Here is a 17,090-nt window from a genome sequence, read left to right as displayed (position 1 = left end):
CTACGATATGCTCTTCACATTTCATATACAGTTCACTTTCAATTAATTTGCCGCATGGCCACAATTCACATTAAAACAACGGACATTTATTTTCACCAAGAAAGATTACTCTGTACACCACAAGTTCAAATTTATAACAAGCTTCTTGTTACACCTGCTGGAACAATAGCCACAGCTCTCGCGACAAAATATAGTAGTAAATTTGACAGATTAAGAAGAAAGTGCAGATTAGAAAGAAATAGAATTAGAAATTATTGTGGAAGTAAGGAGAAATAGAAGAAACTTATTAGGAAATTGAATCTAGCAAAGATGTCAGCTAAGTAAAACATGATGGCAAGCATAATTGTCAGTCACGCCAATTTTAGTGAAAAATGGAAGTATATGTATTGGTGCTTTAAGGCAGAAACAGGTTCCAACAAGGACATTCTAGGAATCATTAATAGACAACGGGAGTATGTATGCTAGGATCTTCAAAGGGCAGAAGTATTTTATCAGCAGTATGTGAAGTTTTTTGGTTACAAAGATAATGTCCAGATAGAGGAGATGACTCATAGTAAAAAAGTATTAAGATTTGCCTATTATAACAATGATATTTACAATAACGTACAAAAGTTGAAAACAAGAAAAACAGCTGGAATCGACAAGATGTCAGGGGATATATAATATAATATAATATAATATAATATAATATAATATAATATAATATAATATAATATAATATAATATATATATATAAAATATAATATATAATATAATATAAAATATATATATATAATTAAGACAATTACTTGGGATAGTGTACCATATCTGAAGTACCGGTACATATGTTATTATTGTTTTCGTGAATAGTCCGGCTCCATGGTTAAATGGTTAGCGTGCTGCCTTCGGCCACAGTGGTCCCCGGTTCGATTCCCGGTAGGGTCGGGAATTTTAATCATCATTGGTTAATTTTACTGGCACGAGGACTGGATAGTTGTGTCGTCTTCATCATCATTTCATCCTCATCACGATGCTCAGGTCGCTATGTGAGTTAAGTCAAAAGACATGCACCTGGCGAGCCGAACATGTCCTCGGACACTCCCGGCACTGAAAGCCATACGCCATTTCATTTCACCATATGAATAGAGAATTGCTATAGTAACCTCTGTGTATGAAGGAAAGGGCGATAGACATAAATCTGAAAATTACAGTCAGTTTGACGTGCACTGCATGTAAGATTTGCAAAAGCATTCTTTCTGGTTATATTAGACATGTTTGCGAATTAATAACTGGTTCAATAGAAGGCAGTTCGGGTTTAGGAAAAGTTATTCCACTGAAGCTCAACTTGTAGGATTTCAGCAAGATATCTTGGATTCAGGAGGTCAAATGGATTGTATCACGGTTGAATTATCAAAGGCATTTGATAGGGTATATCATGGGAGACTACTGGAAAAAATGAGTGCAATTGGATTAGACAAATGAGTGACCGATTGGGTGGCTAAATTTATAGAAAACAGAATTCAGATAATTAGCGTAGGCGAAGCTTTTTCAGACCCTATAATACAGTAATTAAGAGAATTACTCAAGGTGGCATTGTTGGACCTTTATGTTATATGATATGATATGATATGATATGATATGATATGATATGATATGATATGATATGATATGATATGATATGATATGATATGATATGATATGATATGATATGATATGATATGATATGATATGATATGATATGATATGATATGATATGATATGATATGATATGATATGATATGATATGATATGATATGATATGATATGATATGATATGATATGATATGATATGATATGATATGATATGATATGATATGATATGATATGATATGATATGATATGATATGATATGATATGATATGATATGATATGATATGATATGATATGATATGATATGATATGATATGATATGATATGATATGATATGATATGATATGATATGATATGATATGATATGATATGATATGATATGATATGAGTAAAGAAGTGGAATCAGTGATAAGGCTTTTTTCGGATGATGTTATTCTGTGTAGAGTAATAAATAAGTTACAAGATTGTGAACAACTGCAAAATGACCTCAATAATGTTGTGAGATGGACAGTAGGCAATGATATGATGACATACTGGGTTAAATGTTAGGTTGTGAGTTTCACAAGTAGGAAAAGTCCACTCAGTTTTTTACTGCCTTGATGGGTTGAAAGTTCCTTTTGGGGATCATTGTAAGTACCTAGGTGTTAATATAAGGAAAGATTATCACTGGGGTAATCACAGAAATGTGATGGTAAATAAAGGGTACAAAACTCTGCACATGGTTATGAGGGTAATTAGGGGATGTAGTAAGGATGTAAGGAAGATGACATATGGGTTTCTGGTAAGACTCCAATTAGATTATGGTTCCAGTGTATGGAACCACACCAGTATTACTTGATTTAAGAACTGGAAACAGAAAAGCAGCTCGATTTGTTCTGGGTGATTTTCGACAAGAGATTTGCGTTGCAAAAAATAGCAAAATTTGGGTTGGAAAGACTTGGGAGAAAGGAGACGAGCTGCTCGACTAAGTGGTACATTTCGAACTGTCAGTGGAGAGAAGGCGTGGAATGACATCAGTAGTCGAATAAGTTTGAGTGGTGCCTTTTAAAGTAGGAAAGATGGCAATACGAAGATAAAGTTGGAAGTCAAGAGGAAGAATTGGGGCAATCATTCGTTTATATGAAGGGGAGTTAGGGATTGGAATGACTTACCAATGGAGATATTCAATCAATTTCCAATTTCTTTGCAATCATTTAAGAAAAGGCTAGGAAAACGGCAGATAAGGAATCTGCCACACGGGTGACTGCCTTAAATGCAGATCAGTAGCGACTGATGGTGATGATTGATTTGTTTGATTGTTATTTAGAGTGATATTGAGATACTTTCATTGGAAGCAATGCTTTAGTTGACGGCATGTGTTCAACCTAAGCAGATAGGCTAGGCTGGGTTACATATTTCGGGTGTGTTTGGATAATATCGTCCCAGAAGTGCCAGATAGCCAAATATTCCAGTAACTCGATGGGCTACACCAAGCAAATACGGTCATATACGTACTGATTGTGGTCTGGCTCGTTGTCAAGGCTATCGTTGTGTTACACGTCACAAGTCAGCCCTCATTGCTGTGAGCACTGAGAAGGCTACACTCACACTCACACCGCAAGGCGCACTCGTAAAGGAAACAAACTGTTGTGTTTGCTTAATTAACTATGAGCGCGACGCCGGCTGAGTAATCACAACTTATAAGGCTCACTCTTCGGTTTTTAAACGAATAGGTTTTAATGAGAAAGTATAGAGATGCAGAAAATGATAGGCAACAACTACAATACGAGTACAAAAAGCAATCCCACGGAAAAATATTACAAAGAATACTACTAGCTTAACATTCTAAATCCAGCGTCATCATACACAGATTCATACATAACTTAATTATTTCCAATACTTAACACTATGGCTTACAAAACTAGAGATTGAGCTTACTACAAGCTTAAAATTACAAGTTATAATAAAGTAAGGTTAAACATAATTACCCAACAATAACAACAAGAAGAGTACATCAAGCAATTCCATGTAAATTAAATGTTACATGAAATACTACTAGTTTAACTTTCTAAATCCAACATCATCATATACAAATTCACACAAAACTTAAGTATTTCCAGTACTTGACACTATGGCTTACAATACTATAGGTTGAGCTTACTACTAGCTTAACACTACAAGTGACAATAAAGTAAACTTAAAACATAACTACCCAACAACAACAACAACCGGAGTACAACCAAGCAACTCCAAATAAATAATACAAGAAATACCACTAGTTTAACATTCTAAATCCAGCATCATCGTATAATATTTCACACAAAACTTAAGTATTCCCAGTGTTTTAACACTACGGCTTACAATACTATAGGTTGAGCTTACTACTACTTAACATTACAATGATAATAAAGTTTAAAACATAATTACCCTATAAAAACAACAGCAACAACAACAACAACAGTACAACAACCAAATCCCTGGAAAGAAAATATTACAAGACATATTACTAGTTTAAGTTTAAAATTCCAAATCCATTATCATCATATACGAATTCACACACAACTTAAGTATTTCCTAGTGCTTAACACTACAGCTTACAATGCCATAGGTTTAACTTACTACTAGATTAACATTACAAGTGATAATAAAGTAAAGTTGAAAACATTAGTACCGGTAATTACCCACCAACAACTACTACTACAACAACATGAGTATAACAAGCAATTCCAAGAGAATACCACAGGAAAAACTACTGGTTTCGCAATCTAAACCAAGCAGAAAATCACAAATTCAGTATTCGTAATTTACAACTTTTACTTTTCACTTTACACTTGCACTAATGGTCTTCTTAAATGACTTGATACCGGAAAGGAATCTATCAAATACTGATGCAGGTAATTTATTCCAATCCCTTATGGTCCTGTTTACGAAGTTCGACAGAGCTGGTTCTGTACAAACATTTCCTTCACTTCTTCAGGAAACTGTACTTTATGAGAATAATCTTCATTTAAGTTAACTTCTCCGGATACTGAACCTGGTCATTTACTGTTGTATTTATATTTTTGCTCTGAATGCATAACAAAATTGGACAAGAAATGAAACTTAAATTTAAGAATCAATTCCTAGTCGTATTCAAAATCTAACTTGGTGTTCTCCTTCATTACAGATGAACCCAACCAAAGGATCTGGTACCCAACGGTTGAGAATGAGCTATTCGACGTGATTCTGACTGACTCTGAAAATCCGGAGAAGTTAACTTAAATGAAGATTATTCTCATACAATACGGTTTCCTGAAGAAGTGAAGGAAGTATTTGTACAGTACCAGTTGAACCAACCTACTCATGCTCGTATTTACTACTGCGATAAGTGAATTTTCCTCCTAAGAATAATTAGTGTCGAGTGTTTTAGCAGGCCTTCACGGAATCTATTTCGATGAATGAAAGCCGAATTAATTCATTGTTGAATAGAGTAGCTTATTATTAGAAAGTGTTGAGAATACATTCTCTGAAAATATTTAAGAAAACGATAGGCAAACATTTTGACAGGGAATCTGGCCCTGGGTGAAAGTCCCAAATGCAAATCAGTGATGATAGACTGATAATTCAAAATTAGACGAATGTAGTATCTACATAAAAATGCCTTACTCCTCTTTCAAGCAAGCGATAAAATTCCATTTAATCTTGAGATTTGTAACCAGTCTCCTTTAACAACTACATCTATGAAATGAAAATGCAGATTATATATAAATATTGAATGCTGTATTACGGTAATAATATAATTAACATTAGTATTAGCACTTTTATACATAAACTATCTGATACATTCCATGTTAGATTTAATAGCAATAAACTTGTGGAAAACAAAGCCAAGAGCGACTTCATTCTCACTAGTATCCCTCAAACTTCCTAGAAATTGTCATTTTAGTCCAGTAAAATTAAACATTTTGGTATGCAAAAAGATTGAGTAGTTTTAATTTTTTGATATGTTATTGGTGTTGAGCCTGTATTCTAAAATCCAACTTTTCTACCTTCGGGTGTCACCACGCGCCCCTTGACATTGGAAAAACAGGAAATTGGTATTTTATCTCTTTTTCAAACAACCTTCTCCACGAATGGATGTTTTCAAACAATCGTATTTTAACCAAAATTCGCTATTTTTATTTTTCGTCGAATTTTGTTAAACATCTTCTAAATGAAGGTGTTTAAGCAAACATCAATAACAAAAGCTAGTATATCTGCTGTACATATAGCATAAATATGCAGTAGTTGTATTTAAGGCTATAACAATGATCCATATACATACAATTTTCGTGCTTGTGACATATTTTTCAACTGACAATCATTGTCATTAAAAATTTATGTTTGGACATCATGAAACAATAAGAATACATAAAAATTGTTTTAAAATGTGTACTAAGTTTGTATACCACATGTTAAAACTAGGCTATTACTAGTGACACAGATAAGGACAGGTTGTGTACAGTTTCTGCCGTTGTAAGGGGCCAGGTCGGAACTCTTCAAGCTCTGTCTGCTGCTTCTCGTCCTTATCATCCAGTTCAGTAACAACATTTTCAATATCATCGTTCACACATTCATTTATGGACGTTGCGGGGTCGTCTTCATCTCCATTGCTTCAAACAGAGAGATGCCAGACACATTTTCGCAAGCTTTTCCCAGGGAATAGGTGCACAAGGAAGAGAGACATGCTTTCCGGCAATCACAAGCGTTCGTGTACCTTTTCTTGCAGCTGCAAGATGTTATCTCAAGGAGGGATTCAGGAGCCGCATCTCTCTCCATTTTTCGTGGTAGAAAAAGCCAAATCAGGTAGGTACCCATCCCCACTGAAGGTGATTTTCTCATGCCCTAACCACTTCTGCTCGCGACTGTAACGTTTCAAAGCATGAAGGGCCGATGACGTTAGATGTTAGGCCCCTTTAAACAACAAACATCATCAACACCAAAGCATGAAATCGTGCTGCATCCACAGTTGGGTGTAAACATGCTAGACTGGATGGTGCTCTTGTCGCTGACTGGGTAAACAGATGGTAGCGCAAACCACTGAGATCGGATACAGAGGTTCTGAGGTCACTACCTTATAAATGAATCAGTAAAGATTCACCTAGCCACTTGATCAATGGTTGCTTCAAGATTGAAGCATACTTGCTCTTCTTCTTCCAGTTGCCAGTTTCTTTCTATTAAAACCTAGTCTTCCTGTGATCGCAGAGTGCACTTGTCGTTTAACGCTCGTAAAAAAGGCATGGATGAACAAAATCACTCCTCTGCACTTATATTTAAATGACTTTATGGGAGTACAACACATCAGACATCCCTCCTTTTCCACATTTTCTGAAGTATAAGTTGTCGGAGCTATTGGTGTTAGAAGAAATAAAAGATCAATGTATTTACCAACTACAAAAATGTTTTCACACCGAGATCCAACAGAAATAGCAGTTTCAACAATGTACGTCTGTATCCATTACAGCCTGTTTTACTGTTACATTTCCTCCTTGCAGATACTTTTTCAGGAGATCAATAAAATTTATTTTTCACTCTGTGGGTGGGGGCGTAGAGTAACTCCCAGGGTATCCCCTGCCTGACTTAAGAGGTGACCAGCTCCAGACGCTCTTAACTTGGGAGCGTGGTTTGGCGACCATAGGGCCCTTAGCTGAGAACTGACATTTTTCCACTTACTCGTGCCAGACTTCTCACTTTCATCTATCCTATCCGACCTTACTTGATCAACTCTTTATCTTTTCGGACCCGACATTATTAGAGCATTCGTGGGCTAGCGAGTCTTTCGTTTTCACGCCCTTTGTTGTCCTCGTCTTTCTTTGGCCGATATGTTCATTTTTCGAAGTGTCTAATCCCTTCCACCTTTTCCCTCTGATTAGTGTTATATAGAGGATGGTTGCACAGTTGTACTTCGTCTTAAAACAATAACCACTACCACCACCACCACCTCCACAAAACTTACTTTAATTTGAAAAACATTCTTGAGAAATTTCTGGACATGTGGCTTCATTCAATAGGGTATTACGTGATGAATAAAAGTTCTTCCATCGAATACGTTTTGCACTTTTCGTGCCCCTCCCCGCCACATCAGAAGGATATATATTAAACACTGCGGTAATGTCTGAACCGTAGTGAACTTGTAAGTATGTTAGATAACTCTTAGCTATGCCCTCGAATTTCAAATTCCGCTGCCAAACACCTTTATGAAGTAGATGACCTCCATCACTACAAAATTACTTTTTCCTTCGATAACATCTGTATTTGGTGTGAATACTGAAAATTAAGACGATTTTGTCTCCTTTCGCATGCCCCTTCCCTTCAACACACGCCATTAAACATTGCGACCATAAGATAGCTGGAGTCGCATGCTTCTCACAGATGAAGGAGAGAACTAAGGGGGTTGAGAACCAGCCCTCGGGGTGATAGCTCGTACATACATGCATACATGCATACATACATACATACATACATACATACATACTACATACATACATACATACATAAATACATACATGCATACATACATACATACATACATACATACATACATACATACATACATACATACATACATACATACATACATACATACATACATACATACAAGTACATCTGAATGTTCGCGTACCTAGAAGAGGTAGAATGAATACTTCACGTCTGTCGTAAGAAACAACTACACGGAATGAGAAACTTATAGTGAGCAGACCCTCGGCTGACAATCCAAACACACATACATACATCCTCCCATATTATTTTCACTTTGTTACAGCGGAGTTTCAGCATGGCCAGCAAGTCGACTCTTCGAGAGACTGACAACAATCCTATTCAGAACGCTCTTACCGTACCTAGTGGAGGTAGAGGTTGAGGTCGAGGTAGAGGCGGAGCTGGAGGTGGATATTGATATCAGGAATGTATTTTATTACAGTAGTATAAAGAGCGCTCAGTCACATCTTGCATTGAGAGTTAAAGATAAATTCCAAGCATAGTGAGACGCATATCTGTCGTAAGAGACAACGAAAAGATAATTGATGCGTTGTCAACACACTTGTTAACCATATTTTGTGCTTTTCTTTACCGAAGGAGCAGCCTCTCATATTATCCTCAAAAATAAGCTGAGAGAGCCCTGTTTTATTCGCTGTAAAGATACTGGGCTGATGTTTGGTGAACAAGTCGACTGTCGCAAGTGTGTTAAGTGAATAAAAATGTGCTATCCCTAAAAATCCTAAACCTATAGTACTAAATACGATTCTAATGATTAACCATACCACTTCTCACGTTTCGATGATTTTTCCCAGTTCAGTGGTTTTACGCCCTCTTTCACTCCTCGTCAAAAATATCTCCTCGAGGCTTAATTTTAGGTAAAAGAATCAAGTTCGTAGGTTAAATGTTTAAAGAGCTAAAAATACTTTTGTATTAATGGTAGAAAATGAGTAAATATATCTGAAACAGTGCATCCCATAACTATTGCGCCTCTTAGAGAACCCAAACACAGAAAAGTAGCCAAACGTCTTTATCAAATGTTAAGAGGTAAATCATTACTTTGTCTTATAAACTAAAAGACTGGTCTGTTCGAGTGCGCCTCACCATTGCACGTAAGTGACGTCGAAAGTGGTAATCCTTGAGGAGATAAATTGATTCACTTATCGTCACCGCTTCTGGACACAATAGACTCAGTGATGAGGCGTGAGCGGATATTGGTTTCTAGCCGACAAAGAATGTTTACAGATTAAGTTTCATACTGTTTGTTACTGCTATGCGTCATCGTCTTACGGTGCTGTTATTTGATAGGGATGAGTCACCACTTATGGTCACAACAGGTTCTTAGATAAGACCTGATCGGCAATAAGTTTCATGCTAACAAAGAATGTTTGCAGATTAAGCTGCATCTTCTTTGTTATTGCTATGAGTCGTCGCTTTCTTGCTACCGACTATGACCACACATGTAGTCGGCTGCCTTTGTGGGTAACACTATAAAAGACGACGCTCTCAGCAAATAATTCACTCTGTCTCGTGCGTTAGTACCTTGTGCTCGCCGTGCTCTGTGGAACATTCATTACTTTATCAACGCTTTTCTTCAATAAATCGCTACATGCAGCATACAGGCATAGCTAATTTTCCTGTTACTATCGACTCAACGTATATGGAATATTTAACCATGTATCACCATCATCAAATCAAAGAGCAAGAATATAATACATCTAGTGACTATAGCAGCTCAATTAGCGCTCCTGGCGGAGGCAAACAACACTACAACCGCCGTGATATAAATGTACCAACTAACGACAAAAGCTGTATAGAGCTCTCTTTGTGAGTAATCCCACGTGTGTGTCAAGTTCATCGGTGATAGTAATTATTTCATAGTTTGGCTTTAATTATTGTAGAGTGAATATTCCCACATTCTGTTTTGCATGCTTTTGTTCGAGCAAAACAAACAGAGTATCTTATTTCAGGTAAGTTCTTTTTTTCTATTATCAGAAAGCTTAGTATATTGAAAAATCGTCTTCATTTTCGCCACTGTAAAGCAAAATTTCTCGTCACAGGTTCTCACTAAAAGACAAACAGCTGATCCGTAAGCTGTCGACATTGGCAGGAGTTCAAATTTGCTCGGCTTAGGCTGGAATGATAGACGTCATAAGGGATGCCTCAACAATAGATCCTGCTCTGCTAGGGGACTGGATACAGTGATAGTGAACACAGTTTCATCCTCAGCTGCCAAGTCATTTCTCTGGATGATGCGCAGTGATTCCTATAGAGTGTTTCAGAAACGATCCTCCTTGCTGATGGCCTGCTGAGGTCAACCCAAGCTTTTTTAACACCTGTGTGTACCCTGACATCCCAGGACCTATGAAGACTGTAGTCAGAACAGTGAAAGTGGCGAGCAATGTGCCAAAACTTCGAACCTGCCTCCTTTAGTCTGATGATGCGACATCTCGCAAACTAATCTACACTTCATCTCAAATCACCTGGGAGTCAAAAGTCAAAATTTAAAACTAAAAAACATGAGAAATGAGTTGAAACAGTCTACCTTTTATCAAAGCATTACAAATTCTTTATATGCACAAACATTACCTGTCTGTCATCTAATTCAGTTTTGCTTCACTTTGCACTTCAAAAAGCTATAAAGTCTCAATTATTAATCAATATTCCTTCATTGAAGTACTTTTTGACATGGGGGCAGTGTCAACCATGGGAGCAGCCATTGTTACGCTCATTTAGCTAACATCCAACCCATGTGCGAGAAGTGCGCTCTGTGTACTGCTGCGTTACGGTGCTCTTGGTGCACTAGTGAATTTGCTTGGTACTAAGATATTGTTTCTTGTTAATATTTAGTAATACAGGTATAGCATTACTAAGTTGGTAGTCGGTCTTTGTTTTCGAGTTCAAGTTTAAATCACGCAGTCATCAACCACTGTAAAATTGATATTTAGTATACTTGCCACTTTGGGAGTTAAACTACGCAACCTTAATTTTCATTCATAGTTTGCTCAGTCGTATCATACGAATCATTTTTGCATGAGTTAGATGGCAACATGTAAATAATAAAGCCTACGACTATGGTTGCTTTATAACCTGTGCTGTGATCACTGCTTTTACTACACAACTTCAATTTTATTTCACTATTCGTCTAATCGTATTACAACACATATTCAGCTGTTTAATAGGAGGAAAATTCCTGGATACAAAACAGCGACAGAATTGCATCATCTAAAATACGCTATTGTCATCTACATTAAGAATTATATGGAAGGCTATTCCAATTGCAAAATGTCTTCTCGGCTTCCATAAAAATGCATATTACCATCATGAACATCCATAAATATACAAATATTAGTTGCACTGATCCTGTGAAACTAGTAACTGAAGAAGTGTAATACTTGGTAGTTTCAATAGCCATCATACTTTCCGGGGATATGACAAAAGTGACTACAACGGTGACAAGTTATTTGAATGGGTGGATTCAAATAACCTATCACTTATATGTTGTTGTTTGAGTCATCAGTCCATAGACTGGTTTGATGCAGCTCTCCATGCCACCCTATCCTGTGCTAACCTTTTCATTTCTACGTAACTATTGCATCCTACATCTGCTCTAATCTGCTTGTCATATTCATATCTTGGTCTACCCCTACCGTTCTTACCCCCTACACTTCCTTCAAAAACCAACTGAACAAGTCCTGGATGTCTTAAGATGTGTCCTATCATTCTATCTCTTCTTCTCGTCAAATTTAGCCAAATCGATCTCCTCTCACCAATTCGATTCAGTATATCTTCATTCGTGATTCGATCTATCCATCTCACCTTCAGCATTCTTCTGTAACACCACATTTCAAAAGCTTCTATTCTCTTTCTTTCTGAGCCAGTTATCGTCCATGTTTCACTTCCATACAATGCCACGCTCCACACGAAAGTCTTCAAAAACATCTTTCTAATTCCGATATCAATGTTTGAAGTGAGCAAATTTCTTTTCTTAAGAAAGCTCTTCCTTGCTTGTGCTAGTCTGCATTTTATGTCCTCCTTACTTCTGCCATCGTTAGTTATTTTACTACCCAAGTAACAATATTCATCTACTTCCTTTAAGACTTCATTTCCTAATCTAATATTTCCTGCATCACCTGCCTTCGTTCGACTGCACTCCATTACTTTTGTTTTGGACTTATTTATTTTCATCTTGTACTCCTTACCCAAGACTTCATCCATACCATTCAGCAACTTCTCGAGATCTTCTGCAGTCTCAGATAAAATAACAATATCATCGGCAAATCTCAAGGTTTTGATTTCCTCTCCTTGGACTGTGATTCCCTTTCCAAATTTCTCTTTGATTTCCTTTACTGCCTGTTCTATGTAAACATTGAAAAGGAGAGGGGACAAACTGCAGCCTTGCCTCACTCCTTTCTGGATTGCTGCTTCTTTTTCAAAGCCCTCGATTCTTATCACTGCAGACTGATTTTTATACAGATTGTAGATAATTCTTCGTTCTCGGTATCTGATCCCTATCATCTTCAGAATCATAAATAGCTTGGTCCAATCAACATTATCGAATGCCTTTTCTAGATCTACGAATGCCATGTACGTTGGCTTGTCCTTCTTGATTCGATCCTCTAAGATCAGACGTAATGTCAGGATAGCTTCACGTGTTCCTACATTTCTTCTGAAGCCAAATTGATCTTCTCCCAACTCAGCTTCAACTTGTTTTTCCATTCTTCTGTAAATAATACGTGTTAAAATTTTGCAGGCATGAGATACTAAACTAATGGTGCGGTAGTTTTCACACCGGTCAGCACCGGCTTTCTTGGGAATAGGTATAACAACATTCTGTTGAAAATCGGATGGGACTTCTCCTGTCTCATACATCTTGCAGACTTATATATGATGCTGAAGATCCAGGCACATTTCATTCTGCTCAGTGGGACCAGGAATATGCTCATGATGAGTGTTTTGTCTCGCACAGTCTAATTCCAACTCCATGAATCCAAAGACAAGTTCTGAATGATTTTCTGCGCAGTCAGTATAGACTTATAATTTATAACATTGCGTTTCATATTCTGCAATATGATCTACACGCGAACCTCGCTGGAACTCTAAAACTTCCAAAAAGTTGACTGGGATATGTACGCCGGATATACCAATGCTAACATTTTATGAATGCAACCAACCCCTGAGAACTATGACTGAATTATTGTTTTAATCACGTCTGTTGTCAAAAGAAGCATCCCTATATGATCCCGCAAAGACTATGTTTCTAGTAGGAATTAAAAACATCTTGGTTAAACCATGAAGTTGAACAAGAAAACAGCCATGAGAAAGCAACTGAAATGCTGAAATCCTTGGACAAAACCCACTCAAGCAGGCAAACATGTTTCCTCAACTAAAAACTGAATTCAACATTTATACCAGCAAGAAAAAATTCCTCTATCAACGTAGAATCCATTGCTAATCACCTTTTTCTACATCCAGGACAGAAAGACTCAAGAATTTTAGCAAACAGATACGATTGCAATTCAAACAGTTAAAATGAACAATCTTACCAGACTCGTTTTATTCACGACCATTATTTTTAGATGAGGTACACAATTGCTTAGATTCTCTACAGACTGGGAAAACAGAGGGATTCATTGGTATGTACGTAGAATTTCTCAAGAACATATTCAGCTCCATTTTGATTTCAGGACATTTCCGTTCGTCTTTCAAGAAGACCTAAATTATTGCATTTTTGAAGCCAGGAAAGGACCTAAGGCTACCCTTAAGCTACAGACTAATTGCCTTATTTAGTGTCACCTTCAAATTACTGTAATTTAAAGGCTTATACTAAATAGAATTGCTCCTATAATTGATCACCTGATCCCCGTCAAACAAGTTGTATTCTGTCCAAGTCAAGACTGCTGTGATCAAGTCTTTGCCTTAACTTCATATGTATAAACTAGCTTTGAGAAGAAACTCAAAAGTGTTTCGACCTTCCTGGATCTTCAGCGGTCAATGATAAAGTCTGGAGACAAGGACTTATTCTCAAACTCTTCAAGACAGTTCTTTTGCTTTAAAGTAATTATCCATATTGGCAATATATTGAGTAACAGGGTATTCCTAGTTCACACTGAAAATGTCAAGAGCAAGGTCCAATCCCTCAACAGTTGTCTACCACAGAGACCATTTTATTCCCTATGGTATTCATCCATGGTCTATCTGAACATCACTTTTAATGTAGCAGAAGATAAAGTGAATAAAAACCTTCAGAAGATGGATGACTACTTCAGAAAGTGGTAGTCCCTCCAAATCTCAGGTAGCCACATTTCATCTTTGCAACCTACCATCCTAGAGTCAATTTCAGGGATCAATATTTGAAATACAACAGCTACACTAAGTGAAATGAAATGGCGTATGGCTTTTAGTGCCGGGAATATCCGAGGACAAGGTCGACTCGCCAGATGAAGGTCCTTTTATTTGACACCCGTAGGAGACCTGCGTGCACTAAGTACTTAGGTATGACACCGGATAGGACACTGACTTAACGACAAGGTATTGAAAAAACTGCGGCGAAACTAAAAAGTCACAACACCCTACTCATTAAGTTAGCTGGAACATTACAGGGCACTGATTCCAACACATTGTCACCCACTATAATGACGCTACGCTTGTAAATTGATCGTCATCATAGGATGGAGAGAATTATAATGGACCGGGTAAAAAAAGTAACAGACAAGGACACAGTAATCCAACACCACCAAAGAACAAATTTACACATTTTATATTTTTGTGAAAGTCCATTATAAGGCATGCTGACCACCCTAAAAAGTAAAAGGTTTTGAATCCCGGTATGTAGTGCAGTGCTAACTACTGAATGACAAGCCTTCTTAGCTTAAAAAGAAAAATATAATTTGAAATTAAAACTCGATCAACAAACACAACATATGGAGAAATCTTAATTAGATTGTAAAATACATTTAATGATATACCCCAAAAACTTAACAAGGAACAATTGTGGCAAAAATCAAACTAAAACAGGATCCCGGTTTAACCTAAAACAATATCACGAAAATCTAATGGGAAAATTGCATGTGAAAACCAAACCAAATTGGTTGATCTGTTGTAGGCCTATTGGAGTTCACCAAAATTTCCAGTGAAGGCATCGAACCATCAAATAAGAATAAAACCATAAAAGCAACTGAATGAAGAGGTAGGCCAGGATACAAGATCCTCCAACATTTATGAGTAAGTGCAAAACCAATACATCGCAAAGACAAATCGCAAATCGCAAATATGGTGAAAACCCCCAAATAAAACCCACAGTAGAATATGGAAACTGAAAACATTAAGATCTCAATCATTCACATTAAATAGACCTGAAATCATTAATAAATCATTCATCGAAGCCACGCTGCTCTGCAGCATTCTTTATAAATAGGTCATATAACTCGTATTGATATGCTTGTCGTAGTCGTATGGCTTGCGTGCCATTTTCAATAGTTTTATGAACATTCGTAATTGGGGCAAATATTCGTTTATAGGAAGAGGAGTTAGGGATTGGAAAACATACCAAGAGAGATGTTCCATAAATGCCCAATTTCTTTTAAATAATTTAAGAAAAGGCTAGGAAAACAAGGCATGGGAAATCTGTCACTGAGCGACTGCCCTAAATGCAGATCAGTAGTGAACGAAGGTCTGACTAGGCAGTGGGTGAATAACATGAAGAAAGGCAACTGGCATCCCCAGCTGCAAAGTACTATCTGTACATAACATTCGAAGAGCACTATATGTGTGTGTCCAACCCTTGTCCCATTCCTCTGTGGGGTCGGGTGTTTAGCTAATAGCTGCCCAAGGCATTGCCGACAATTTAGACTTGCTCTTCTTATCCGTACGTAATAGGGAAGGAAACAGAAACAATATCAATGCAGAGCAATTCAGATCAGCATTCAGGAAGTTATTACTGGACAGATTGACCCAGATGTACTACGGCTTCTTCTGCTTATAGCACCTATACTGATTATCATTGCTGTGCTACAAATTACGAGGTATTCACCAAGTACTCTGAAAATGTCGTTCAGTACACAGCAAGAAATATCATCTGTGAGGTGAGAAAGAAAAGTAAATGCCACGACTGTTTGAAGATAACGTTTGTTCAGAATTCCGATGAAATTAAATAACATGTAGCCTGGAAAGATACAAAATATAGTATCTTTATCCATCTCACAATTTTGTGCCGTGGCTGAAAAAGTGTTCATGGAAAAGTCTCTGTCACGGAGATGTAATATAAATCTTATGTTAAAGTTACAGACTGAATTTCTCTCTTTAGTTGCAGGGCAGTTGTTTTACAGTAACGATAGTTTATTTATTGCTAACGAGTTAAGTGAGAAAGCCGATTAGGCCACCATGACAAATCTCCCCTAGCAGTATTTTAAATTAGACTGTGCCACAGATTGAGAGCTATTAAGCAAGAAATGAAAGAATTAACCATATACCAGATGTACACAAAATTAAGTTTTTCATAGGACAATGAATACGAGCTGGAAAATACATATCTTCTCATGTGAATGAAGGAGCTGTTTCGTATCGAGAAATATGACTGTTATTAGATCAATATAAAATTCCTCGAGTGTGACGATCTTTGAAGAATACGTGGAGTATTGTCCACCATGTTTCGATCGTCTTCATACAGAGTAACGTCAAGCCCATGGTGCTATAAATATCACAAAAACCACTTACCCATGCACCAAGTCATTGATGAACTCCTAATGCATAGTATTGAGTACTGGCGACCCTTTGCACGAAACCTACAGTATGTTTCATGTTGACTTTCCAAGTTCTTCAGGAATTTTTTGGCAGTTTGCCTTCTACGAATTTCCGGAATGGGGAAGTAGTAATGAAAGTTACACAGAGCATGTAGACAGAGTTATAGCGTTAATCACACCCATAATTCAATATTCAGCATGTTGCCTTACTGTAGTAATCATGGTTAGTGATGTTAATTTTGTCTTATCTTTATTTCCTCTCTGACTGCG

General features: G+C 37.1%; 1 protein-coding gene across 1 annotated transcript in view; it reads left to right on the top strand.

Annotated features, from left to right (window-relative positions):
* Window positions 1-5,452, top strand: part of LOC136858839 (multiple epidermal growth factor-like domains protein 10) — a 272,735-nt gene extending 267,283 nt beyond the window's left edge. The window contains exon 9 of the mRNA XM_068225752.1: window positions 4,754-5,452. Coding sequence (XP_068081853.1) covers window positions 4,754-4,848 — 95 coding nt within the window. The 3' untranslated portion in view covers window positions 4,849-5,452. The remainder of the gene's footprint in view (window positions 1-4,753) is intronic.
* The last annotated feature ends 11,638 nt before the right edge of the window (window positions 5,453-17,090 follow it).

This window comes from Anabrus simplex, chromosome 1, assembly GCF_040414725.1.
Source record: "Anabrus simplex isolate iqAnaSimp1 chromosome 1, ASM4041472v1, whole genome shotgun sequence".
NCBI classification, from domain to species: domain Eukaryota; kingdom Metazoa; phylum Arthropoda; class Insecta; order Orthoptera; family Tettigoniidae; genus Anabrus; species Anabrus simplex.
The sequence above is the reverse complement of the archived record's forward strand: the minus strand, read 5'-3'. Positions and strand labels throughout refer to the sequence as shown.